At 42.3% G+C, this 26,221-nt stretch overlaps 1 protein-coding gene across 2 annotated transcripts in view; it reads right to left on the bottom strand.

Annotated features, from left to right (window-relative positions):
- LOC136858027 (aminomethyltransferase, mitochondrial) overlaps positions 1–26,221 on the bottom strand; it is an 84,317-nt gene that overhangs the window by 12,935 nt on the left and 45,161 nt on the right. For both annotated transcript variants that reach the window (XM_067137232.2, XM_067137233.2), the window contains exons 3-5: positions 16,443–16,916; positions 10,479–10,807; positions 6,836–6,918 (exon numbers count right to left, since the gene is read on the bottom strand). In XM_067137232.2, coding sequence (XP_066993333.1) covers positions 6,836–6,918; positions 10,479–10,807; positions 16,443–16,916 — 886 coding nt within the window. The remainder of the gene's footprint in view (positions 1–6,835; positions 6,919–10,478; positions 10,808–16,442; positions 16,917–26,221) is intronic.

Below are 26,221 nucleotides of genomic sequence, written 5' to 3'. Positions count from 1 at the left end.
AAACTTCTCCTGCTAGAGCGTACGACTATCGCTTGTGTGTGCATGAACTTAAAGCATAAAGAATAGCAATGTATAAAAATCTTGTAAACAAAGCGGCAGCATTACGTATAGTCAAGATTAAATGCGTGCACACATCATGTATCCATGACGCACACAGTACTAAACTTATTCTATTAGAATGTACAAAGTTCGCATGTGTTTGTGCTGCTATCTTAGCATAGCCTATGTGAATGAACTTAAAGCATAAAGAATAGTGATGTATAAAAATCTTGTGAACATAGCAGAGTGTTAACTACGTAGGTGTAGACATTGAACTTTGCATGCTGAGGCAGCATACTACGTGACCGTGACGTCACAGCCACGTGCCCTTGTTTGGTAAACATAGCCACGTGCTTTTTTGACAGCTGTCTTCTTGACGAACCCTAACCTCACTTTGAAGGACAATAGAGCGTCGCTAACCTCACTGCTGCCATCTTGACGGCGGTAAACCACAAGGCTGCCACCTTATGCATGTTATAGCGCGGAATTTAAAATCCAACAACGGAACATTGCTAACCTCACTCTTGCCATCTTTACGGCGGTAAACCTCAAGGGCTGCCACCTTATGCATGTTGTAGCGCGGAATTTAAAATCCAACAACAGAACATTGCTAACCTCACTCTTGCCATCTTGAAAAGTTCAGTGTTCCAAACACTAGTTCGAAAAACGTAACTCATCGCACCTCGGGGATTTTATTAGGTAAGACGTAACCCCTAGGTTCCATTCCTTGTTCTGAACATAAAACCATTTACCAATAAAGATTAATTTTCTACACTTAAAGTACAAGCGTTCTTGCTGATAGCGATCGATGAGGTTGTTGCACCTTTAGCCCTTTAGCCCTTTAGCCCATTAGCCCTTTAGCCCTTTAGCCCATTAAGCCCTTTAGCCCTTTAGCCCATTAGCCCTTTAGCCAAGGAATGTGCGGTAAACTAATCTTCTTAGAACAAAGATATCCCCTGACATGTTCTAAACACATGTTGTATCGAGTACAGTGTTTGGTTCTACTTATTGCGTGTTCTAAATACTTCAATCAATGTTTCGATCACATGATAAAGTTAACAGCATAGAGTGCAGTTTTCGATTCCAGCCTTGTTACGTTTCTTCTCTGATTTGCAAGTCTAAACATGCATAATGACGTCATCACTGCAGCACGTGCTTACTCTAGCTATCCCGATGCAGGTTTAAACTCGTTCGATAGAGCTATGCCTTGACATAAGAGGAGGCCTTAACAGCTTATGAAAAAGCACGTCGAATTTTTCAAATTACCTGCCACCACATTTCAAAGGTATGAGGTTTAGTGCTGTAAAGATACCTGCATGATGCAAAGCTAACTTTCTTCATCAGAGCAGCCACCATCTTGTGTGAGCACCTCTAGGCCGTATCATAAGCAGCTGTGTATAGTCACCGTCTTGTCACTGCTACCTTGCGCAAGCACCCCTAGGGCGTCTCATAAGAGCAGCAGTCATCTTGTGCAAGCGCTCTTAAGCTGTCTCATAAGAAGCTATGTATAGCCGCCATCTTGTAGAATTAGATAGCTGCCAATGCCAAAGGGCCTAAGTAGGGATCGAACCGTCGATCTCATCATTAGACTATGTTTTTCTTATGCTCCTGATACTGCAAACCTAGGTATCAGGTAGAAAAATTTTATCCGTTTTCGAGATATTTAACATTTTGCATTTAAGCCCTAAATTTAATGAATCGAACCTGCACGGCACGTTATACTCTCTACCATAGCTAGACCTGATCATGTTACGAAGACTTGCTTCAATACAAGCTAAAACAGAGTGAATGCCATAGGGCCTAAGTAGGAACCGAACCGTCGATCTCATCATTATACTTATGCTATCATGTTCCTCGTACTGCGAACCGAGGTATTGGGCGGAAAACTTTTGTCCGTTTTGCTCTACGATGCACCGTTTTCGAGATATTTAACATTTTGCATTTAAGCCCCAAATTTAATGAATCGAACTAGCATGACACGTTAGCCTCTAAGCTAAGAGCAGCAGCCATCTTGCGCAAGCACCCTTAAGGCGTCTCATAAGGAGTCGTGTATAGCCGCCATCTTGCGTCCGCCATTTTGCGCAAGCATCCTTAGGGCGTCTCTAGTCAAGGACCCTTAAGCCGCCTCATAAGAGCAACCGCCATCTTGCGCAAGCATCCCTAGGGCATCTCATAAGGAGCCATGTATAACCACCATCTTGCGCAAGCATCCCAAGGGAGTCTATGTATAGCGGCCATCTTGCATAAGCACCTTTAAGGAGTCATGTATAGCCACCATCTTGTGCAATTAGCGCCGAGAGATGGCTGCTGTAGAATTTTTCTTTTTAAATTATCCGCCACCATATTTCAACTAAAGAGTGTAGCACTGAGGTTTGCGATGTAAGATGGCGGATGACAGCTGACAAAAAAGCGCGTGAGTTTGTTTACTAAACAAGAGCACATGGAATTTGCCGCACTACATAGAGGACAGCACGGTGCTCTGTAGATTAAAGATGGTGGATGACAGGTGATGAAATTGCCCGCATGATAGCAGCACAGTGCTCTATTGATTAAAGATGGTGGATGACAGCTGTCATAAAAAGCACGTGGCTTTGTTTACTAAACAAGAGCACATAGATTTTTTTCAAATTGCCGCCACCACATTTCAAAGGTATCTAGCTAAAGAGCGCAGCACTGAGGTTTGTGATGCAAGATGGCGGATGACAGCTGTCAGAAAAAAGCACGTGAGTTTGTTTCCGAACAAGAGCATGTAGAATTTTTCAAATTGCCGCCACCATATAGAGGGCAGCACGGTGCTCTCATGATTAAAGATGGCTGCTGTCACGTGGGATTGCCTGCCACCACAAAGAGGGCAGCACGGTGCTCAAAGATGGCTGCTATCAAAAAGCATTTTTCAAATTATCCGCCACCACATTTCAAAGGTAAGTAGCTAAAGAGGGCACCACTGTGCTCTATAGATTAAAGATGGTGGATGACAGCTGTCAAAAAAGCACGTAGATTTGTTTATCTCACGCTAGTGAGGTTAAGTTGGTAGCACTAAGGTTTAGGCTCGTTAAGATGGCAGCACTGCGGATGACAGCTGTGACGAATTTACATCTACTACGATAAAGAGGGCAGCACTGTGCTCTATAGATTAAAGATGGCGGATGACAGCTGTCAAGAAAGCACATGGCTTTGTTTCCAAACAAGAGCACGTGGAATTTGCCGCCACCACATTTCAAAGGTAAGTAGCTACAGAGGGCAGCACGGTGCTCTATAGATTAAAGATGGCGTACGACAGCTGTCAAAAAAGCACGTGAGTTTGTTTCCAAACAAGAGCATGTAGAATTTTTCAAATTGCCGCCACCACATAGAGGGCAGCACGGTGCTCTCATGATTAAAGATGGCTGCTTGTTGAAAAGCATTTTTCAAATTATCCGCCACCACATTTCAAAGGTAAGTAGCTAAAGAGGGCAGCGCTGTGCTCTATAGATTAAAGATGGCGGATGACAGCTATCAAAAAAGCATGTGGCTGTCAAAAAGCACGTGGATTTGTTTATCTCGAGCTAGTGAGGTTAAGTTGGTAGCACTAAGGTTTAGGCCCGTCAAGATGGCAGCACTGCCGATGACAGGTGACGAATTTTACATCTACTACGATAAAGAGGGCAGCATAGTGCACTGTGGTTTAAAGATGGCGGATGACAGCTGTCAAAAAAGCACGTGGCTGTCAAAAAGCACGTGGCTTTGTTTACCACGCGCCAGGTTAAGTTGGTAGCACTAAGGTTTAGACCCGTCAAGATGACAGCACTGCCGATGACAGGTGATGAAAGAGGGCAGCACAGTGCTCAAAGATGGCGGATGACAGCTGTCAAAAAGGGGCATAGGTTTGTAAAGCATTTAGAATTTGCCGCCACCACATAGAGGGCAGCACTGCTTAAAGATGGCGGATGACAGCTGTCAAAGGTAAGTAGCTAAAGAGGGCAGCACTGTACTCAAAGATGGCGGATGACAGCTGTCAAAAAGCACGTGGCTTTGTTTACCTCATGCTAGTTAGGTTAAGTTGGTACCACTAAGGTTTAGGCCCGTCAAGATGGCAGCAGTGAGGTTAGCGATGCGTTGTTGTCTGTCAAAAAGCACGTGGCTTTGTTTACAAATCTGTCAAAAGCACGTGGCTGTCAAAAAGCACGTGGCTTTGTTTACCTCGCGCTAGTGAGGTTAAGTTGGCACTACTGAGGTTTAGGCCCGTCAAGATGGCAGTACTGAGGTTAGCGATGCGTTGTTGTCTGTCAAAAAGCACGTGGCTTTGTTTACAAATCTGTCAAAAGCACGTGGCTGTCAAAAAGCACGTGGCTTTGTTTACCTCGCGCTAGTGAGGTTAAGTTGGCACTACTGAGGTTTAGGCCCGTCAAGATGGCAGTACTGAGGTTAGCGATGCGTTGTTGTCTGTCAAAAAGCACGTGGCTGTCAAAAAACACGTGGCTTTGTTTACCTCACGCTAGTTAGGTTAAGTTGGTACTAGTGAGGTTTAGGCCCGTCAAGATGGCAGCAGTAAGGTTAGCGATGCGTTGTTGTCGATGACAGCTGTCAAAAAGCACGTGGCTTTGTTTACAAATTCAAATCTCCCGCCTAAATTCAAATTTCCCGCCAAAATTCAAATTTCCCGCGGGCGGCGGCGGAGGAGGCGGAGGCGGAGGAGGCGGGCGGCGGAGGATGCGGCGGAGGCGCCAGAACCATCCAATTATACTACTGATGATGATGATGATTGTTGTTTAAAGGGGCCTAATATCTAAGTCATCGGCCCCAACAGCAGATGGTGAAGTTCTCTCAGTTTTAATTACTGTGTTGATTGTGTGGAAGCTCCTCATGGAAATCACTGTACTATAAGTACTGTAAGTACTGTAAGTAAAAATGTGAAAGAGAGGGCGTTTAAGTCATTGGTAAGAACCCAATTAGAGTACGGTTCCAACGCAACGGACCCACACCAGATTACGATTCGAGAACTGGAAAAGAGCCCCCCCCCCAAAAAAAAAAAGCACGTCGATTTGCTCCGGGTGATTTCCGACAAAAGAGTAGTGTTACTAAAATGTTGCAAATGTTAGGCTGTGAAGAGTTGGGAGTACGAAGACGAGCTGCTCGACTAAGCGGTATGTTGCGAGCTGTCAGTGGAGCGATAGCGTGGAATTTATTTATTTCGTATGGCGTATAGAGGGTACAGAGAAACGATATATTATATATACACTTAAAATTATATACACTTAAAGTAGATAGAACAACAGTCGGACAAAGGATCAACTGATGGCAATATAACTTATAATTTAATGTCCAGAGAATTTAGCCACTACTCTTTACTTGCCGCATGAAGTTCGTGGTACCATCCCTGGAAGCTCCGAACTGGGCACATCATTACAACACTTCACTGCAGTCGCAAGGAGGGCTGGAAATTTTTCCCCACTTGTGGAGCCAGAAATTGCATCTTCCAAGACCGGTCCGCACTCTGTTCAACGAAGCCCAGATTCTTCCTGGCAAGTTGAATCCAGCAAGTTTCCTACAAGGGTCAGATATCAACCCTAGCTGGTCAGGGTTTGAAGCAGCCCAATCTTCCCTCCAGACATTATTCATATTGTACTGTGACTCAACCAGCCTCTTTCCTAGTTGCCATGATGGGTGTGGAGATTTTAATCTTCCATGCTTCTGAAGGTTGCAGTCCTGATGAATCGGCAAGAGTGTATTTGTAGTATATTTTAACCATTCCTTCTTCAGAGCATTCGAAGGTGAGGAGGATGGATGTTAGCGTGGAATGACATTGGTAGACGAATAAGCTTGAATGGAGTTTTTAAAAGTAGGAAATATCATAATATTTCCATGGCTAAGTGGTTTGGCCACAGGGATCCCGGGTTCGATTCCCGGCAGGGTCGGGAATGTTATCCATTATTGGTTAATTTCGCTGACACGGGGGCTGGGTGTATGTGTCGTCTTCGTCATAATTTCATCCTCAACACGCGCGCAGGTCACCTACGAGCGTCAAATCAAAAGACCTGCACCTGGCGAGCTGAACATGTCCTCGGACACTCACGGCACTAAAATCCATACGTCATTTCTACACAATATTAAGACGAAGTTGTAATTAAAGAGGACAAATTAGGGCAATTAGGAATTAACGATTGGAATGAATTTACAGCTTATTTTAAAACGTTAAAAAATGGAGACTAGGTAAAGTAATGAGAGGGAATCTGCGGTCTTATTGCGACGATGGAATAGGAAAGGCCTAGGAATGGGAAGGAAGCGGCCGTGACCTCAATTATGGTACAGCCCCAACATTTACTACGTATCACGAAGGAGTGTCAATAAATTGCAAACCAAGTGGTAACGCATTATTAGAAAAAATCACACCGAAGCGTAAATCATAATGAAACCAAGCCACGTGCTCTAAGCAAAGACGAAACATAATGGGCAGCATGGGTTTGTCCGAGCTAATAGGATTGCTTCTTTCTTCAACATGGCGCCAAACGTCAAGATAAACTAGATCGGGATAAACTTTAGGATTGGGAAGAAAGCGGCCGTGCACTTAATTAAGGTACAGCCCCAGAATTTGTCTGGTGTTAAATTGGGAAACCACGGAATACCATCTTTAGAACCGCCGACAGTGGGGTTCAACCCTCAAAAAATTTACCGACTTGCTTTTATTATTTAAAGATGAAACAGATTACATGTTTAGTGAGATGAAACAGCGATATTTCTTTCAGCAATAATTAGTATAACAAATGTACAGTATACACCTAGCGTTGTGTTAAATTAGGGAAGATATTGTGGAACTCACCCACTAGCCAAGCAAGCCCCGCCTCCACTGGAGTGGTCGTGTGGTCGATGTCGTGCCCATACAGACAGAGCCCAGCCTCAAGCCTGCAACACACACATATCACATGTTTTGTTACGCTAATTGCTTTACTGGGTAAACATCCGGCAGGTTAAGCGTATTACCATGGCTATTGGCCCGCTAGACACACTATAAGTCCTCTTATCTCACGAGCAGTGGCATTCAGGCGTCACTACAGTCTGCACAAAAAACAAACATTACACAGTTCAAACGGCTCTTTGTCTAACCCTACAATTCAATTACAGAACAGGAACTAGGGTATATTAAGTACTGACAGGGAAGAATGCTATAATGCTGTTAGATATCCAGAGACCTTACAAAGGCTCTTTTCGAATTAGATCTACAATTTTTGCCTAATTATATTATATTCCTGACTGCCGCGTATTAGTGAACAGATATACAGGAAAACAGCACAGATACATAGGTAGCAAAATCACAATAATTACAGGAACAATAGAATACTTCCCTCAAAATTCACATAATTTACACAGTGGTAATAGAACTGTAGTGACATCGCAAATTTTAATGGTAAATAAATTACCTCGTTTGAGAGCTTTCAACCGTTTGAGAACAATAATCCCCAACAACTGACTCCCGAGACATGAATGATTGATGCCTTGTGTCTGTTACCAACGTTGAGGAGAGGGCATCTATAATTCGAACGAGTAACACAACATTGTGAGAAAACCGCAATTAACACCTATGTGTTATACATCAAAATAAATTAGAAATAATTAGAAAAAATATTATTTATTTCGTTACGTCCTACGTTTGCCTAAAATAGTCATTTATTCAAATAATGTGATGATTAAGTCATTATTCAATGTATTCACCGGTAGATGGCTCTATGAAAGTTGTCTCCGCTGATCATTCTACGCTAGCCCGATAGAGGGCTCCGTGAAAGTTATCTATGCAAATATTCCTATGTTAGCCCGATAGATGGCTCTGAAATATCAAGTTATTGCCAGAATGTTCGTTGTTGCTCCATGTTAGTTCTAATAAGGGAGAAACAGAAATAAATCCCTCTCAAAATATTATATATTTCAAGAAGTCCTGTATTATGAAACTTACATTGAATTATTCAGTGTAGGGTTATTAAATGAAAACTGTACGCACTGTCAAGCATGACATATCGCTGTAGAAATGGTAAATGGACATTTTATTTCCCGTTGTCACAATGGTATGGTTTATTTTCCACAACCTGAAGTAATTAACGTACTTAAAAGCATGATGCCACATGAACTTTATAAGGTAGAATAATAGTACAATATCATTCGCATCCTTCTCTTCTAACGGTAGCCACATTCCAGGACCAGGATTAGGTCTTCACTATCTTAAGATTCAGGGGATGATTTATAGGAACATTTCGGACTTACTACCTACTGAAAGCCAGCCTTATGTGATTCAAGTCTTGCGAACAGAATTCCTTGTGAAAACTATATAAATTGCCAAGATTCAAAAATTCCAACAACGAAAGTGTAAGTTTAAATGCAAATACATGGTCTTCCGGAGTTTAATATATTTTCCTGTATCATCAGTTTCATTTTGAATCTTTGTGCGCAGCTATTGCTGTGGCAGACCACTAGTATTTGCATAAGGAGGTCGTACATTACATAGGACCTCAACAGGCAAACAGAAATAATTTTGAGAGCGGCCCATCGCTAAATCAGAAGATGCTTCCATATACTTTTGCCACGTTATTCAAATTCAACCTTCCTATCATATATCTCCTTTCTCTCCAACCTTGACAGTAATGGGTTTGGAGGGCCAAGGGGATCTGTCGTTTCTTTGCTTTTCATCATGTCATTTCCTTTTCTTTTGCTGATATCTTGTTTCTTAGACCAGTGAATCTATTAATCCTTCTTCTATGATTTCAGTTAAGAGAGAACCATTACCGCATTGTACTGAAGCTGTATCACGATTGTGTATGTCCGCCCCCATAGCGCAACGTTAAGCACTATTAGCTGCCGTCCTCTGAGGTCCACCAGAAATTTAAAATGACAGGAGGGCTGGTATGTGGTTAAAACGGTACATGCAGCTCACCTCCATTGGGGTGTGCCTGAAAAGAGCTGCACCACCTCGGGATGAGGACACGAATTTACTTAGTTTACCTATGTGTATTTGGTTTCCTATGCTTTTTCCTTCAAATGGTCATTAATAAACATCTAGTAATAAGAGCTTGGTGTTTACTGTATATCGGGGGCATGATTGGTGCAGTGGCATTGTTGCTGGCTTTCTACTGAGACGACCGAGGCTCGAATCTCGGTGGACTTATCATCTAAAAATCTTGAGGTACCAGGAAGGGTATTCGTCCGAAATCCAAATTGACTCTGATGGCTCAAGCGAGCCGCACAATAACTTGGATATTTGAGATGCACTAACTTCAACCCTTTGTCAAAATAATATGAAAATAGTTATCAAACTGTAGTCTCTGTATCGTTGATAACTATTGCTTTTCTTTCAAATTAACAGGTCTCTAGTTACAGTCCTCAATGAATTAGATATTTTAATCTCAAGTTGTTATAGCTGTTCCGTATTTTGAGATATATTTTAAGTTATATTGTATCTCTTTATATATTCGAATAGCTGTAGTACCTGGCGTTGCGCGGATAGTTTTTGAATGTTTACCTTCATGATCTATATTAGGTACCAGTTAGTTACGTGTGAAGTGAATTTATATATAATTCCTTTTTTTGTTGTTGATTGATATTTTACGATATATTATGTAGTTTTTAGAGTTATTTAAATGTGATTTCAAGTTTTAGATTATTTCAATTTTTGAGTAAAACTTTATCCTTACAGAAGCTCGAATTGACTTGGAAGTATTTGATCTTGTCAAAAATTAATAAGTGATAACTATATGTATTTAGCCGTCGCACTATTGATACGATGTAAAGGATTTCAACTGTCAGGGAGACTGTGCCCCTCTCGCCCCCCAACCTTAAGAGATAAAAATTCTGGATTGTCACCATTCATCTCGGTGACCCCAAAAACTGTGGATTCGATACTATTTTAGATAATTTTTATGTCTCACTACCCCCCTCACTCCCATCGGGTTCTCAAGGAAGGCAGCTTCCTAAATCGAATGTTATTGTAATGTAATTGTAATGTAATAGAGTACCGTACTTAAACTGTTCCTCCTACATGGTCTGTTTGTAGATTAACTATAAACCAAGCCCCATGGCTCAACAGCCCTGAAGGGCCATGACCTATAAAGCGACCGCTGCTCATCCCGAAGCCTGCAGATTATGAAGTTTCATGCAGTCAGCATGACGAATCCCCTCGGCCGGTATTCTAGGCTTCCTAGTCCGGGACCTCCATCTCACCTTTAGATAGCTCCTCAATTGTTATCACGTAGGCTGAGTGGACCTCGAACCAGCCCTGAGCTCCAGGTTAAAATCCCTAACCTGGCCAGGAATCGAACCTAGGGCCTCAGGGTAAGAGGCAGACACGCTACCCCTACACTACGGGGCTGGCAGATTAACTACATGATTAATAAATAAATGCATTACCTACGTCAGTAAGTCTCTATTAAATAAAATATAGGTTTAAAGAGTAAACAATTACCACGAGTTTCAATACTGACCTGAGCGTGTCTCGAGCTCCCAGACCAGCCGGTTTGATGGGCGCAACAGACGACTCCAGGAGCGTTTCGGCAACTACGGTGGCGTGTTCCGCAGGTATGGAGATCTCGACGCCATCCTCGCCTGTGTAGCCACAGCGGGTGACTCTACATCGGGGAATCCCCGCAACTGAGGTCAATGTACTGCCCATGAAGTACAGCTGGGCGAGGTCCACATCTACCAGTGGCTGGAGGGCTTCTATAGCCCGCGGGCCCTGCAGAGCCAACAGCGAGCGCTCCTCGGGAGAGAAGAAACGCAACTCCACCTTCTTGCCTTGGTTCAGGAACTCTCTCTGCGGACAGATGACATTACTAAAGTAACGATAACGTCTACTGACAAACTTCTTGGGGTCCTAGAGAGTCCTCAGCCCAAGGGAGTATTGGATCTCCAGAAGTTCCATCACCAGCTCTTATGGAAAGCGCGGGTGTCAAGAGAAGTATAGAGAAATGGGAAGTGAGGAAATTTCCTACTGCTTCCTCCACTAAGTCAGGAGGTGGTTTAACATAGCAGTCTGCCAAGCTCACTGAAATGTTTGTACAGCTCAACCTTGTGAACTGTGCTTTTACAGCATTCTTCAAACTGCGTAAGGAATGATACTACTAGCATACCTCATAGGCCTGTCTCAATACCTTTCCTACTGTCAAAGCTAGGGGTGAGACTGAAACAGGTCAGTTAATGTAACAAACTCAACCTAGTGCGTACTAAAAGACATGGTGCACTGTAAAAATATATCTCACCATAGATAGATCAGGAAACTTTATCTAGAAACTAGCCTCCTTTAAATCAGATACGTACGTTTGAAAAATGTCTGAATACTTCTAATGTATGTGTAATGGTTAGAGTGCAGGATAAGGATATGTGTTTTATACCTGGAAGTAAAATAGTAGGATTTCTTGGAATAAATGAGCAAACGTTGCGTTTAACTCTCATTCATGATTGTCGAGGCTTGGGAACGCGAATATCTTGTAGTGTATTTTCCCAGAACTGTACTCTCTCCTAGATAAGCTTGGACTAGAGTTTATTTATTTAAAATCAAAAACAAAAAAATCATTGATTTAACTCATAAGCAACTACTGTCAAGCAATTTACCCTGCCGCTAACAATGTGTATACCAATGTCAATTTATTGTAATCTACATAAACATAATTTACATTAACAAAATTATACGGTAATTTCTTCGTACAGTTCAAATTTTTGCCTCATACACAGTTTTTTATCTCGGATTAGGAATATAAAAGTCGAAGGTGTGTTCAGTTCAATGTTTGTTTGTTTGTTTGTTTGTTTGTTTGTTGTTTGTTTGTGGGAAGATAGCGGGAAAATGGCTTGACAGAATTTCTTGAAACTCGGTATTTATGCTCAGAAATATCTGAAGCGTGTTCTAGGCTACATATTATTTTCATCAGAATACAGTGGCATAGCGACACTGGGGGGAGGGGGTTGTAGCAAAACAGGAAACGCCACTTTTTTCTGTTAATATTAGCTGTATCGACACACTATACATTATCAAAGTTGTGTAAAATATTCTTTCCACTCATTTAAATTATCTGTACCTTTTTTTGTTAGTTGTTTTACGTCGCACCGACACAGATAGGTCTTATGGCGACGATGGGACAGGGAATGGCTAGGAGTGGGAAGGAAGCGGCCGTGGCCTTAATTAAGGTACAGCCCCAGCATTTGCCTGGTGTGAAAATGGGAAACCACGGAAAACCATTTTCAGGGCTGCCGGTAGTGGGGTTCGAACCTACTATCTCCCGGATACTGGATACTGGCCGTACTTAAGCGACTGCAGGTATCGAGCTCGGTATCTGTGCTTTTTCCTTGCGAATAATAATAACAGAGATGTTTGAGATTCTTACATTTTTCACTAACTTCGAAATATCTCCGGATATATCTGTTTAAATCTAAAACGTGTACGTAATAAAAATGTTATAAAAATACAATTTCCGGGGCGATGACCTAGATGTTATCCCCTTTAAGCAACAATCATTCATCATCATTACAATTTTCGATCATTTAACATAATATATTTCATACATTTTTAGTCCACGGGCTACGATATCAAATATTAGACTTTAAGCGTGATATCTATCAACGCTAGACACTACTGACATCGACATATTGTTCAATCGTCATGGTAACGAGTTAAATGGTGATCATGGTCGTCGTTGTGATTATTTTTGTCAGATATAAAACCTCATGATAATCAGCCCATATTGATCAGGAAGATAACTCTAGAAATGGGAAGGAAAGCACGAAAAATAACGCAATAAAGTAAATCATGAAGGGAAGTGGATATGAAAGATTGCCTTGATCTCTGATGCCTTAATAACGCCGAGCCGGAAGAAAACTAAAACTAAGCCGGGCTGAGTGGCTCAACTTGACAGGTTCGATCCTGGCTCATTCCGGTGGCATTTAAAGGTGCTCAAATATGTCAGCTCGTGTCGGTATATTTACTGGCACGTAAAAGAACTCCTGCGGGACTAAATTCCGGCAACTCGGCGTCTCCGAAAACCGTCAAAGTGGGACGTAAATCCAGTAACATTATTATTATTAACTAAAACTAGGAAATCTAAATCCATAAAACTGATCAACAATAACATTACACTGACTGTAGTGACATGCTCTCTTTCTCTCTCTCTCTCTCTCTCTCTCTCTCTCTTTCTCTCTCTCTCTCTTTACCTGCCACTCACCTCCTGTAGATGGCATCACCGGTGCAATTGTATAAAAGCTAACCCGTCAGCGACAAGTTTTGCTTGTCTTTCGAAACATCTCTTCTCCCGATCAACGGCTATCAACCAGTGTAGCAGTTCAATTCGTTGAGTTTACATAGTTGAAATCTTTAATTTACTTGTTTTAAACGCAGTTATAATTAGTACGTTAAATATAGCATACTGTTTGTACTTGTTAATACAAGGCAAGATATATTTTTGCTTTGTCATCCCAAACATGGCAAGACAAGCAAACTTGTAGTTCTACGGGACTGTTGATAGCGTGGTTATAGCCACCGGGCCTCCAATTATACATGAAATTCCATCCACAACTTGAAAGTATTGACGAGTTTCGAACAATCAGTATCTTCAGCACAAACTGAAGAATGTATATCCTCTCTTCTATGTGGTACAGCAGGAATAACTAGGCTAGGTTCACGACATTGAGAAATGATATAAAGCGACCGTCAGAGTACCTACCTCTATTTCGTTGTGTGTTCTAATGTTAACAGCACGCACACACCGTTATAATACCGCCCGGATCTTTTTTCATGTCTTAATACGAATCGACAGCGCCAGAGCTTGACAGTGCCGTGATATAAGTTAACTAGTACATTCCGACACTGAGGCAGAGTTTGCAGATTAGAACACACAACGTAACGGCTCCTTCATGTCTTAGTTTTAAGCTGGTCAATCCAGTCTGGTTATCCCTGTGCTATAGATACAATAATTTCATAAATATCTACCCAATCATTGTTGTGTCTGATTCTTATAAGGCATTGTCATCAACAGTTCCAATTAGTGTGTCTTAAAGTCTGTTTGACAACTTCTGAAAGGGTGTCCTACACTGGTGCAATTTTACACGATATCCTACTAAAATGTATTTTGAGTCCTCAGCCCTAAGGTTGGTTGGATTTTCAATAGTTCTACCGTTAGCTGTCGTAAATAGCATATGCCCTACTAAGACATATTTAACCAAGCTCGATAGCTGCAGTCGCTTAAGTGCGTCCAGTATCCAGTATTCGGGAGATCGTGGGTTCGAACCCCACTGTCGGCAGCCCTGAAGATGGTTTTCCGTGGTTTCCCATTTTCACACCAGGCAAATGCTGGGGCTGTACCTTAATTAAGGCCACGGCCGCTTCCTTCAGACTCCTAGCCCCTTCCTGCCTCATCGTCGCCATAAGACCTATCTGTGTCGGTGCGACGTAAAGCAAATAACAAAAAAAAAAAAAAAAAAAAAAAAGACATATTTATGAAATTCCGTTCTGTAACATACGTGTTTTAGGAGCATTTTTAGACCCTCAATTTTGTGAGTTAAAAGACTCCAGTTGGACTCCAGCCAAGGGCGCCCATACCCGGGGGCAAGGTGGGGCCCCGCCCCCTAGCTCTCAGGGAAAGGCAAAAATCTAGTGTAGTCAGGTGTTTTCCTTTCAAGAAAATTATTTAAAAGTCAGTATTACGTAGAAGCGGTCGTACCGTTCCCCACCAACAGGTAGGGAACACCGTGGGTTATTCTACAACAGAATACAAGTCGCCATTTATCTTCCAAAATATTAAAAATACTACGTACCCCAAGGTCTTCCCCCCCTCCCCCCCCTACAAACTGTCATATGGGCGCTGATGACTCCAGCGGACCTAAGAGCACAATATTCAAATGAGAAATTATCGTCCTAGTTACATACTTCGTCTACCGGTTTATTCTTGGGACATAATCTAAGAGAGTTATAGCTGTACAGTATATTCTACGTACAAAATTTTCAGTTCATCAAAGCAATTATCTTTCTATCTGAAGGTCATATTTACTGGTCGTTTATAAGACCACGCTATAAGCAATAATAATTCCTACAATCTGTCACCGGGCGAGTTAGCCGTGCGGTTAGGGGTCCGCAGCTGTGAGCTTGCATCCAGGAGATCGTGGGTTCGAATTCCATTGTCGGCAGCCCTGAAGATGGTTTTCCGTGGTTTCCAATTTTCACACCTGGCAAATGCTGGGGCTGTACTTTAATTAAGGCCACGGCCGCTTCCTTCCAACTCCTAGCCCATTCCTACCTATCCCGTCGTCGCCATAAGACCTATCTGTGTTGGTGCAACGTAAAGCCACTAGTAAAAAAAAAAAAAAGTTACAATTCGTCAGATACATTTGGATACAAATCTGAAACAGTTTGTAATGTTGTAATAAATATATTTACGCAATTTCTGTCCCGTTCATCACATTGCAGTAGATAACAGTGGCAAACTATTAGATTAGAGGTTACTTTATAAGATAAGTAATGTACCAAATATACAGGATGTTTCCAAACATGTGGGAATTAACTGGGGGTCAATAGTACACCACAAAACAACACAAAAAGTCCCTATGAACATATGTTCTACGGTCGATCGTATGCAAAGCACGTACAGTATGTTTAAGTTATTAGATGGAATGACGAAACGTTCGTATTTAGGATGAAGCTCGTAGTCACGCATGCCGTTATAGACACTGCAGTACTTCGCCAGCGTGTGGAACAAGGTTGCCGTGGAAGCCTGTGGTGTTCGACAGCCACTGAGGTGGTGCGTTCAGGCGAATGGTGGACCCTTTAATCACTTATTGCAGGGCTTCTCAGGGAGCATGCGCCTGGTGCATGCTCTGTGCACGGTGCAAAACACGACTTCGCTTGGTTGCCCAGAGTGCAGACCCCCACTCCTCGATTTGGAGCAATAGCGCTGTCTCTCTCTTTCCCCACGCCTGTCTCGCTCGCTCCCCCCGTCTCCCCCTTCCTCACTTGCTCCGTAGCGCTCCAAATCCGAGCCGAGTTGAGCTGAGCTTAGCCGAGTAGCCCAGAGACGAAGCGTTGGTCCGAGCAGAGCCGAGTGTAACCGATGCACTGTGCACAGGAATTTTGCGTCGCTGTTGGCACGCGTGAGATTTTGGGCGTTTGAGAGGCCCTGACTTATTGTATTAGAACGCAGTATCCCTGCTGGTACGCGAATGTGGCAACAGCTACTCGACGTGGGACGTGCCAGGTAAGGCTATTTACAATACTTCCCGTACAAAGTTGGAAAGTCCGTAGCTCGTAAACGATCAATCCTTGGACATACGGTCATAGGGACTTTTTGTGTGTTTTGGGGTGTAATATCCATCCCTAGACTACTTATCACATTCTTGAGAACACCGCGTATTATCTAGAGGGTTATATGCAGTTTAGGTTTAAAAAAATGAAGGACAAAGCCAATGCTTACCTCTGCTCGAAGCATCAGTTTTTGGTCCTCAGAACGACGAGACGCGTTAGATACGACATACAGATAGCCTAGAGTTGTTTTGGTAACAATCAGGTCATCAAGGATGCCACCAGTTATAGGGTCTGTGAATACGGTGAGTGTGGCCGTGTTTTCAGGTAGAGCCTTCAAGTCTGCCGTACAGATGCTTTCCAAGTACTCTATGCCGTCCTTTCCGCGCACCTCCGTCTGCATCATGTGCGACACGTCGAAGAGCGAACACTGGTTGCGAGTGTGAAGGTGAGAAGTGGCTATTCCCTCACTACCGTACGTCACTGGCAGTAGAAATCCTGCGAACGGCACCATCTTCCCTGCATGGGCCACGTGAAAATTGTACAGGCTCGTCTTTCGAGGTTCATCGCTGTTCTGGTAATCGCTGGCTACGCTGAGGCCGCGAGTGAATCGCCCTGACACCCCGCGACGTTCGTACACCGTAACCTGGAACATGAGAGAACTGCATTTTAAATGCTCTGTGAAAAGAGCTACAGTGGATGAAAGTAGACCAATGAGAATGTCTGTCTGTCTGTCTGTCTGTCTGTCTGTCTGTCTGTCTGTCTGTCTGTCTGTCTGTCTGTCTGTCTGTCTGTCTGTCTGTCTGTCTGTCTGTCTGTCTGTCTGTCTGTCTGTCTGTCTGTCTGTCTGTCTGTTAGGTTATCAGCCTAGAGGCTGGTTGGATCTTCAAATAGCACCACCAAAGGTTATGCGATTACAAGGAAACCGCAAAAACCAATGGCAGCACCAAAATGAGGCGTACTAAGCAGGACGAGGAGTGAGGTAGTTTGCCATTGCTTTCCTCACTGGGTCAGAAAGTGCTATTGCAGCACGACTGACCCTATGAGCAACACCTTTCACAACACACAGATGCACTAGTCGTGCTCTGAATGTCATTACTCAGCACTACCCATACCCCAGTAGCTTCCATATTGTCACAGCCATGGATGAGACTGGGACTTCGGTGAAAGCTACACTTTACTCTGGCCTGTGCCAAGAGACGGATACAAAAGTACTGTATCCTTCAAGAAATGGCAGCAGGCTTCCAATGAGAATATGAAACAGATATGCTTCAATTGGTCAAACACAAAATTCATAAAGAAAACTAGGAGTGGAGACACAGGATCTCAATCAAAGTTAGTAAATACAGAATTAGAAGTATGTCCAACCTTTGTCCCGTTTCGCTGCAGGGTCGAATATGAAGTCTGCTTAGCGAGCTTTTACTATGCCCTTCCTGACGTCAGCATCATCAGAGGAGTTAATGAGATGAAATGAATTACGTGATATATGATAGTAGGAAAGGAGAGGGAGAAACCCGGTGCCGGCACATAGCCTACTCCTGTTGAATACCACCAATGAGTCTGTTCAAGTTTTAACGTGCCCATCCGACGGACGAATCACCATCAACAGTGCCATACTCCGCCACTCTCCGTGAATTCAAGCTTTTGGCAAGCGATCTACTGATTAGAAATAAGTGCAGCATTAGGCCTACCTGTTTTATTCAATCAAGTGCACATATTTTCGTTCCCAAATTCAGGTTTGTCCGTTCCGTACACTATCAGTATGTAAGTTGTGTTGAATCGTTGTAGAATCAAACATTTTTTTTTTTTTTTTTTTTGCTATTTGCTTTACGTGTCACCGACACAGATAGGTCTTATGGCGATGATGGGATAGGAAAGTCCTAGGAAAAGGAAGGAAGCGGCCGTGGCCTTAGTTAAGGTACAGCCCCAGCATTTGACTGGTGTGAAAATGGGAAACCACGGAAAACCAACTTCAGGGCTGCCGACAGTGAGATTCGAACCCACTATCTTCCAGATGCAAGCTCACAGTTGCGCGCCGTTAACCGCACGGCCAACTCGCCCGGTGTAGAATTAAACAAGAAATATGTTTTTAAAACGACGTTAGCCTAATTTATACTAGATGTGTACAGATATGCTTATCCTTCATATTGCAATGATTAACTCTATTGGTTGCCGTCCTTGAAGGACTGGATTCGATTCCCGATATTGCTAGAAATTTAAGATTGACAGGGATTTGCATGTTATTATAAAGGTACATACAGCTCACCATCAAAGAGCTGCACCACCTCGGACTCGGGACGAAGAGACGAATTTACTTAGTGTTGAAAGAGGGATAGTTCAGCTTTCATGCCTGAAATTTTTATAATAATAATAATAATAATAATAATAATAATAATAATAATAATAATAATAATAATAATTGTAGCAGGGGTATACCTTCCCCGGCTTTTTAAACTGCGCGCCTTCTCTAAGGCCATGAACTTTTAAACTCCCAGAAACTTTCTTGTTCGACGGTTAGAGGGCTCTAACATCGATTTATTAGCGCACTCTTATGACTAGACACATACTACTTAACAGAAATGTTTTTTTTTTCTTTCCATGTATCGAAGTTGTCAGCACTTCAGCTGGTTCCTTCTCTATTGGGATCTACCTATCGTATGCTTGTAAATATGTTCTCTAGCCAGTCCAACCCGAGGTGTGTGTGCGTATGGAAATTCAGCCTATCAGCATATTGTAGTTTAATTTAATCTGGCTCTCTCTCCTATGGAACTATATAAGCAGGGCACTTCTGGGCCGTCTGGTCTGATTTGCTCCAGTGCTTCTGGGTGCGACTTGACGGAGACCACAGAGGGTTAGGGTGGCAGCGGCGCGGCCTGCTTGAAGAAGAACCAGCGATACAAGGTAATGGCAAAATTTGCCTAAACATGTGATAGTGCCTGCGGGTATTCTAAGCAGAAGGTTTCAGCCGTTTCTTTAATTTAGTATTTTGGTGGTTTAAATACAGGTCCTTCTGCGCAGTCTTTGGACTCTAGTTCTATTCTGTAATGGGAAACATGTAAAGTAAGGGAACGCGAGTGGTGACCCCCGTTTCAGTCGTCTCCTCTTCAACTTGGAATTGGGTGACTAAAGTTTTCAACCAATCATGTCTCGGCTTTAAATGTTCCACCTTTTAGTCACCCTTTTTAGTATTGGATTTGTCTTCGCGTCATTGGGCCGTGAGCCCACATAGGTTCTTTTTCTTCCAGAAATGTCTATAAGGAGTGCTGGTGTTTCGCCTCCTTGCCTTTTGTTGTTGACCTGTTTTGTGCAACCTTTCCTTTTTACTCCTTAGGCCTTGTAGTATGGGTAGTCATGCCCCTGTTTATTCTGTATTATTCTTAGAGTAAGTGTGTCATAATTTTGGTTCCCTATGGGCACAGTAATTGAAATTGTGGAGCATTGCAATTGACAAGCACACCATTGGGCAACCGTGTATTAACATTTTGAAGTGGGGTCACCCTGTGGGTTGCCTAGTGTAATTTACGTGTGTCAAAAGAAAATGATTGCCTGTTAGAGGCTAGACTCTTGTGTTTTGGTGCTGAGAGTCCTATGAAGTGTACCTGTTCAGAGAAAACCTTGATCTTTCACAAAATTGTACCTGTCAGAAGCAATTATGCTCTATAATTGAAAGACTGGGAGCTCATCCCAAGTTTTGTTCCTGATTTAGGGCTTCTAAGTCCAAGGAATTGTAAGAGCTGACGAGTTCGTTGTTAACTTTTTCAATTGTTCTTTGTTGTTCTTTTAAATTTTATAGCTCTCAATTTTAAGAATGGAAATAAATAAAATTTCTAAATTTGTTATACTATAAGTTGCTCAGAGTAACTCCCTGTCCAGCCATTCAACACAGGCGCTTTCTACTCCTCTGTGAAATACGGAAACCCTGGAATAATAACAATAATAATAATCATCATCATCATATAAACAGTGTTGGGCCGAATGACTTTTATTTGCACGTGCACACTGTTAAGAACTGGACACTGAGAAACGTGGCTTCTAGCCACTGATATTATGCAAATATTGTAACATTAGCTATTGTGTATATCGCAGATTGTATTGTAATTGGGGGATATGTATTAAAATATATTGCATTTTTAATATGAGAAGAAGCTATCTAGACACGTGGATGTTGTAAAAGTACATGGGTTCGATCTCTTATTAGGATATCCAGAAATGTAGGAAGATAATTTCAGTTTTGTAGAGACACATGGACTTGGAGATCGCGCAGCCTACAACAGTAATGCGTACCAGGCTAATTCCTGGGGTCGAAGGTTGCCGGTCACAGAGCTGACCACTCTATCCCACATAGAGCATGAATGGCCATTTCGAAATTAAACAGATCTGGGAAAGGACATGACTCTTGATACAAAGCAAGAAATGATTGCACCTCGGCTGCAATGACTGGCTTTTTATTATGGAACCAAAAATACAGAGTAGATAAGTGATTGCTTTATCCAGACTAGCGCTGAGATCATCAACAATACGACTTCTTTGCCTACCACATTTCCCACTATCCGGTGGGATCGCCGGTGCGATCTGTCTCTCTCATGTGGACTTGCTCCAGATTTTCGGCAGGCCCTTTGTTACAACGATGGTTTTTGGAGATATGTATTGAAATATAACGTATTTCTGTGTTCACTGGTAGAGCGGTGTGTGTGTGGATTTTTAAGTGCGTGTAAATGACACAAAATAAGGAACAAACACACAGTTCCCGTGCCCAAAGAATTCAACGGACTCGGCTAAAAACCCAGGTTTAACTGGAAATCTACTTCTGATCCACTTAAAACAAAGGCCTTTACACTGACCATTGCGTACAACCATGTAACTAAAGAAGAAAAAAAGGGTATCGCCTAAGGAAGAGTGGTATGAATATGCAAGATCCCAATCTGGTATCGAAGTACAATAACAATAACCCTGTGGACGGTGAAGACTAAACTTAGGAAATAATACCTCATCCATCAGGGATTAGTGATAACTATTCACAATTCACTAGTTACAGTTTAGCATATAAATTATATTACATTATTGAAAATGGTATTGTTTTTCCTAAGGCAATCTACAGTAACAGATATAACTTGAAATAAATAAATAAATAAATAAATAAATAAATAAATAAATAAATAAATAAATAAATAAATAAATAAATAAATAAATAAAAATAAATAAATAAATAAATAAATAAATAAATAAATAAATAAATAAATAAATAAATAATGAAACTCTTAAGGGCACAGACAAATGACGCATTATAGTTTCGAAATAAAGAGACACGTTGTAACAACAATGTTGTATGGCATATGGTCTGCGTAGAGTTTTGTATAGGTCTTTCGGGCAACCTGCTGGTTTCTTTAATGTTGCAGATGGCGCAAACGCCCAGTCCCCGAGCCAGAGGAATTAACCAATGAAAGTTCAAATCCCGTTCTAGCCGGGATTCGAAGTCGGGGCCCCTTTGACCAAAGGCCAGCATGCTAACCACTTAACCACGAAGCCGAACGTGTTAACGATATTACTAACGCATTAAAGAATTGCACTTGTTAAAATCGTCGTCTAACCCATACGAAGCGTGGGAAGTAAAAATAAGTAAGAAAAATTTATTTCAGGGGAAGCAATGTTTTTAAACAACACCAAATGACTGATTGTCACCAAATGCTGTCAAAGCATTCTGTGTCATATGAATCAACTCTTAAAGTAATAGTTTGAGTTGGGTTCGAATCCCACTGTCCGCAGCCCTGAAGATGGTTTTCCGTGGTTTCCCATTTTCACACCAGATAAATGCTGGGGCTGTCCCTTAATTAAGGCCACGGCCGCTTCCTTCCCACTCCTAGTCCTTTCCTCCCAGTCTAGCTCGAGCAGTCGAGGAGAGAGGTTGCGTAGCGAAGTGCGTGCTGTAATCATGGTTGGCATTGAACAGTACCGGGCCGCTATTGGGAAATGGCAGGCAAGGCAGAAGAAGGAGGTCAGGAATGGATTGGTGACGGACGGATTGAAAATGAGTGAAGCGGTGCTGGTGGTGACAGTGATAGCAGTGTTACTGGTTATTGGGGGGGTGGAAGTGAACCCAGGCCCAAATACCAGTGGAAAATTTAGCGCAGAGGATTTGGCCGCACTCAGGGTGGTTGTAAGTGAAGTGATGCAGGAAAAGTGTCAATGGGATAAGGTGCAGGAAATAAAGGACATGATGGAGGAGCAGAGAAGGGAGATAGGGAACATGAAGAAATGGCTTGAAACGAAGACAGAGGAATCGAGCAGGAGAGTGGTCAATAACGAGAAAGAAATCGAGTTATTGAGAGGGGAAGTGAAGCATCTGAAAGACGAGGTGATGAAGATGAAGAAAGAAGCGGAGGGGTACAGGCAGGAGAGATTGAAAAAAGCCATATTTTTATATGGAATTGAGGAAGGGGCGAGAGAGAGCAAGATTGAGCTGATATTTAAGGTGGTGGAAGCTATACGTGATGTTATGAAGGTAAACTTTAGTGAGGTAGACATTGATGATGTAGAGAGAGTTGGTAGAATCAAAGGTCGGAGGCCAATTAGGGTTACATTGTTCTCAACCCTAATGGCAGATTCTGTGTTAAGAAACAGCAAGAATTTACAAGGGCGGAAAATAGGGGTGAAAGGAGACATGGGAAGAGAAGGAAGTGAAAACGCGAAGATCTTGAATAGGCACCTTTGGAGAGCGAGGAACCAGGGGCTAAAGGCCCGAATAAGAGGTCTGAGGTTGGAGGTGACGAACGGGCGATGGGTCAGAGTTCATTCAGTTTCTAAGCTAAAGGAAATGGACGAAAACGAGAGGGTTGAGAGTGGTGAGAGGTCAAGGCAAGATGGGAAGAAGAAAGAAGAAAAGAAGAGGAGGAGGGACGTGGCAGGAGAGCAGGGCATCTCGGAAGAGAATGGGCAGTGCAGCCGGGAGACAGAAGACCAAGATAGTGAAGTGGACGGTGAGAGTGGACCGCAAGGAACTGGGAGAGGAGAGTGTAGTGGTGCAGTGAGTAAGAAAGGACAAAGGGAGATGGATTCAGAAGTCCAAAATAGTGAGGGGGAGAGTGGGGGTGAGCAGCAAGAAGAGGTGAGTGCAGGGTGCAGTGGTGTAGCGAAAAAGAAAGGTCAAGAGGAGACAGATCGACAAGAAGGTAAAAAACTTATGAGTAAAGTCAGGAGTAAGAGCTTAAAAGACATATGGGGAAAAGTACGTAAAGGGATGGAGGATACAGAGGGAGAGAGGTCGATAAATACTAGAAGTAAGAATAGAGTGGGAGACCTAGAAGGGAGGGAGGGAAAGTTATAACAATTTTGGAAGATAGGATGTGTGAATATTGAAGGAGTAAGGAGCAAATTAGGAAACAAGAAAGTTAGGGAAGTAATTGAAAGTTTCGATGTTGTGGCACTCTTAGAGACGTGGTTGGAAACAGGGAGGGAGATTACATGGAAGGGGTTTGAGATAAAATATAAATATAGAAGAAAAGAGAGGAATAAGGGACGAGCACCAGGAGGGATGATAGTTCTAATTAGGGAAGAAATTAGTGAAAGAGTAGAGGATATAGAGACCGATATGATGGAAACCATATGGCTGAGATTGAATTTGGGAGAGAGAGAGGGACGGAGGAAGAAAATAAATCTAGCTTTTGTTTACTGTCATCCTAGTAATTCAGAATATGCAAATAAATATTTTTTTGAAGAGTTATTGGTGGATATTGGTAGGATAAGGGGAATGTATCCAGGGGAGGAGGATATGTTGTTATTTGGGGATTGGAACGCGAGAATAGGAGAACAGAGCCCAATTTATAGTAGGGAGGATGGAATGTGTTTGTTAGAAAGCAGAAGGAGTGAGGACAAAATTACAAATAGTTATGGAGAGAAGCTCCTAGAGATGTGTGCTGTGGGAAACTTGTATATTCTGAATGGGTGGATAGAGGGTGACAGGACGGGGAAATTGACATATGTTACGGAGAAAGGGGGTAGTGTGATAGATATGGTTCTGAGCTCGGAAGGGATGATTGAGGAAGTTGTAAGTATGGAAATAGGAGATTGGATTGAGTCACACCATTTCCCGGTGAGGGTTATGCTGAAAAGAGAGGTAGAGAAGCGTACAATGAAGGTAAATGAGACAAAGGATAAACGAGGGAGGGGTTATAATAAGTACAAATGGACAGAGAAGGTAGGCCGGGATTGGAATAGGGTAGTAAAGGAGGAGTTACATCTTCTGAAATATGGGTGGGAAGGGGCGTTAGAAGAGAATGATACTGATAAAGCCTTGGAATTGTTGCTACATCCAATAAAGATGATAGCGCAGAAGGTGAAAGCTAGAAAAGGAAATAAGAAAGAGGGAGAAGAATGGTTTAATAGGGAGTGTGAAGGATTGCGGAGGAGGGTGATGGACGCTTTAGGAGAATATAGAAGGAAAGGTGGAAGCCAAGAAAGGGAGTTTTTCTGTAGATTGAGGAAAGAGTATAAAAAGAAAATTTCTGAGACAAAAAAGACGTGGTTAGAGGAACAAATGGAAGCCATAAATAATGACTGCAAGACTAACAATTTTGAGAGAGTCTGGGATAAGATTAATAGAATTATTAAGGGTGGAAGGAATATGGAGAGAACGAGTATTGAGGAAGTGCAATGGGTCAGGCACTTCGAGGAATTACTAGGAAAAAAGGGGGGTGATAGATGGAGAGGTTCGGGAGAAGAAGTAATTTGGAGTAATAGGGGAGTGGCAATTTATGACTTGGATAAAGAAATCACAAGAGAGGAAATCCGGGGAGTGATGAGTAGAGCCAGAGCGAAGTCGGCCGGGGGGTGTAATGGTATAAATAATAAGTTTTGGAAGGAAATTAGTAAAAATGAGATAATGATAGAGGGCATGGTGAAACTATTCAATAGGATATTCGAGGGAGGAAATTACCCTAGGGAATGGGAAACAGGAATTATATGCCCTATATACAAGGGAAAGGGTAGTAGGAACGATGTGAACAGTTATAGGGGTATATCTCTGTTGGATTCTCTGAGTAAAATATATACGGGGGTGCTAGCGAACAGAATAAGTGGGTGGGCGGAAGAAAATGGAATTTTGACAGATTACCAAGGGGGATTTAGGAAAAAGAAAAGAACAGTGGATAATATAATGATAGTAAAGACTATTTTAGAAAAGTATAAGAATATGAATAGAAGTACGGTTTATGTAGCAGCAATAGATTTTGAGAAAGCTTTTGATAAGGTAAATAGAGAGGCCCTACGAGAGAAATTAGGTAGGCTAGGGATTTCGGAGAAGATGTTGAGAGCAGTGGAAGGAATATACAGGGACGTCAGGTTTTGTGTTAAATTGGGAGAAGAGAGAATGAGTGGACCATTGGAGTCCAAGGTGGGTTTAAAACAAGGTTGCAAGTTATCGCCCATACTGTTTATTTTATTTATAAACGATATTTTAGAGGGGTTTGGGGCAGGAAATTGGGCTGTACCGGTAATTAATGGTTTGGAAGTGCCAGGACTGATATTTGCGGATGATGTGTTATTGATGACGTTAACTTCAGGGGCGATGAATAGGGCCTTAGAGTCAGTGATGCTATTTGCGAGGAAATGGGGATTGAAAATTAATGGAAATAAGTCTAAAATATTGATAGTACAGGTGAACAAAAGAAGAAAGATGGAAGGGAATTGGGTAATACAGGGAGAAAGATTGGAACAGGTAAGGAAGCTGGAATATCTAGGAGTTATTTTTAATGATAAAGGAACTTGGAGTGACCAGATCAAAAGAATGAAATATAGAGGCTTGGCAGCCTTAGCCTCAGTCAGAAATTTGCTACTCAAGTTCCCGGGGATCAGTTATAAAACACTGAGACTCGTGTTCAGGTCGGTAATAGTGGGGAGGGTATTATACGGAGCAGAAGTTTGGGGGCTGGATGAAAAAAGAGAGGAACTAAGAAAGAT

The sequence above is a fragment of the Anabrus simplex genome, chromosome 1, assembly GCF_040414725.1.
Source record: "Anabrus simplex isolate iqAnaSimp1 chromosome 1, ASM4041472v1, whole genome shotgun sequence".
Classification (NCBI taxonomy): domain Eukaryota; kingdom Metazoa; phylum Arthropoda; class Insecta; order Orthoptera; family Tettigoniidae; genus Anabrus; species Anabrus simplex.
This window is presented reverse-complemented; position numbering and strand designations above follow the sequence as displayed.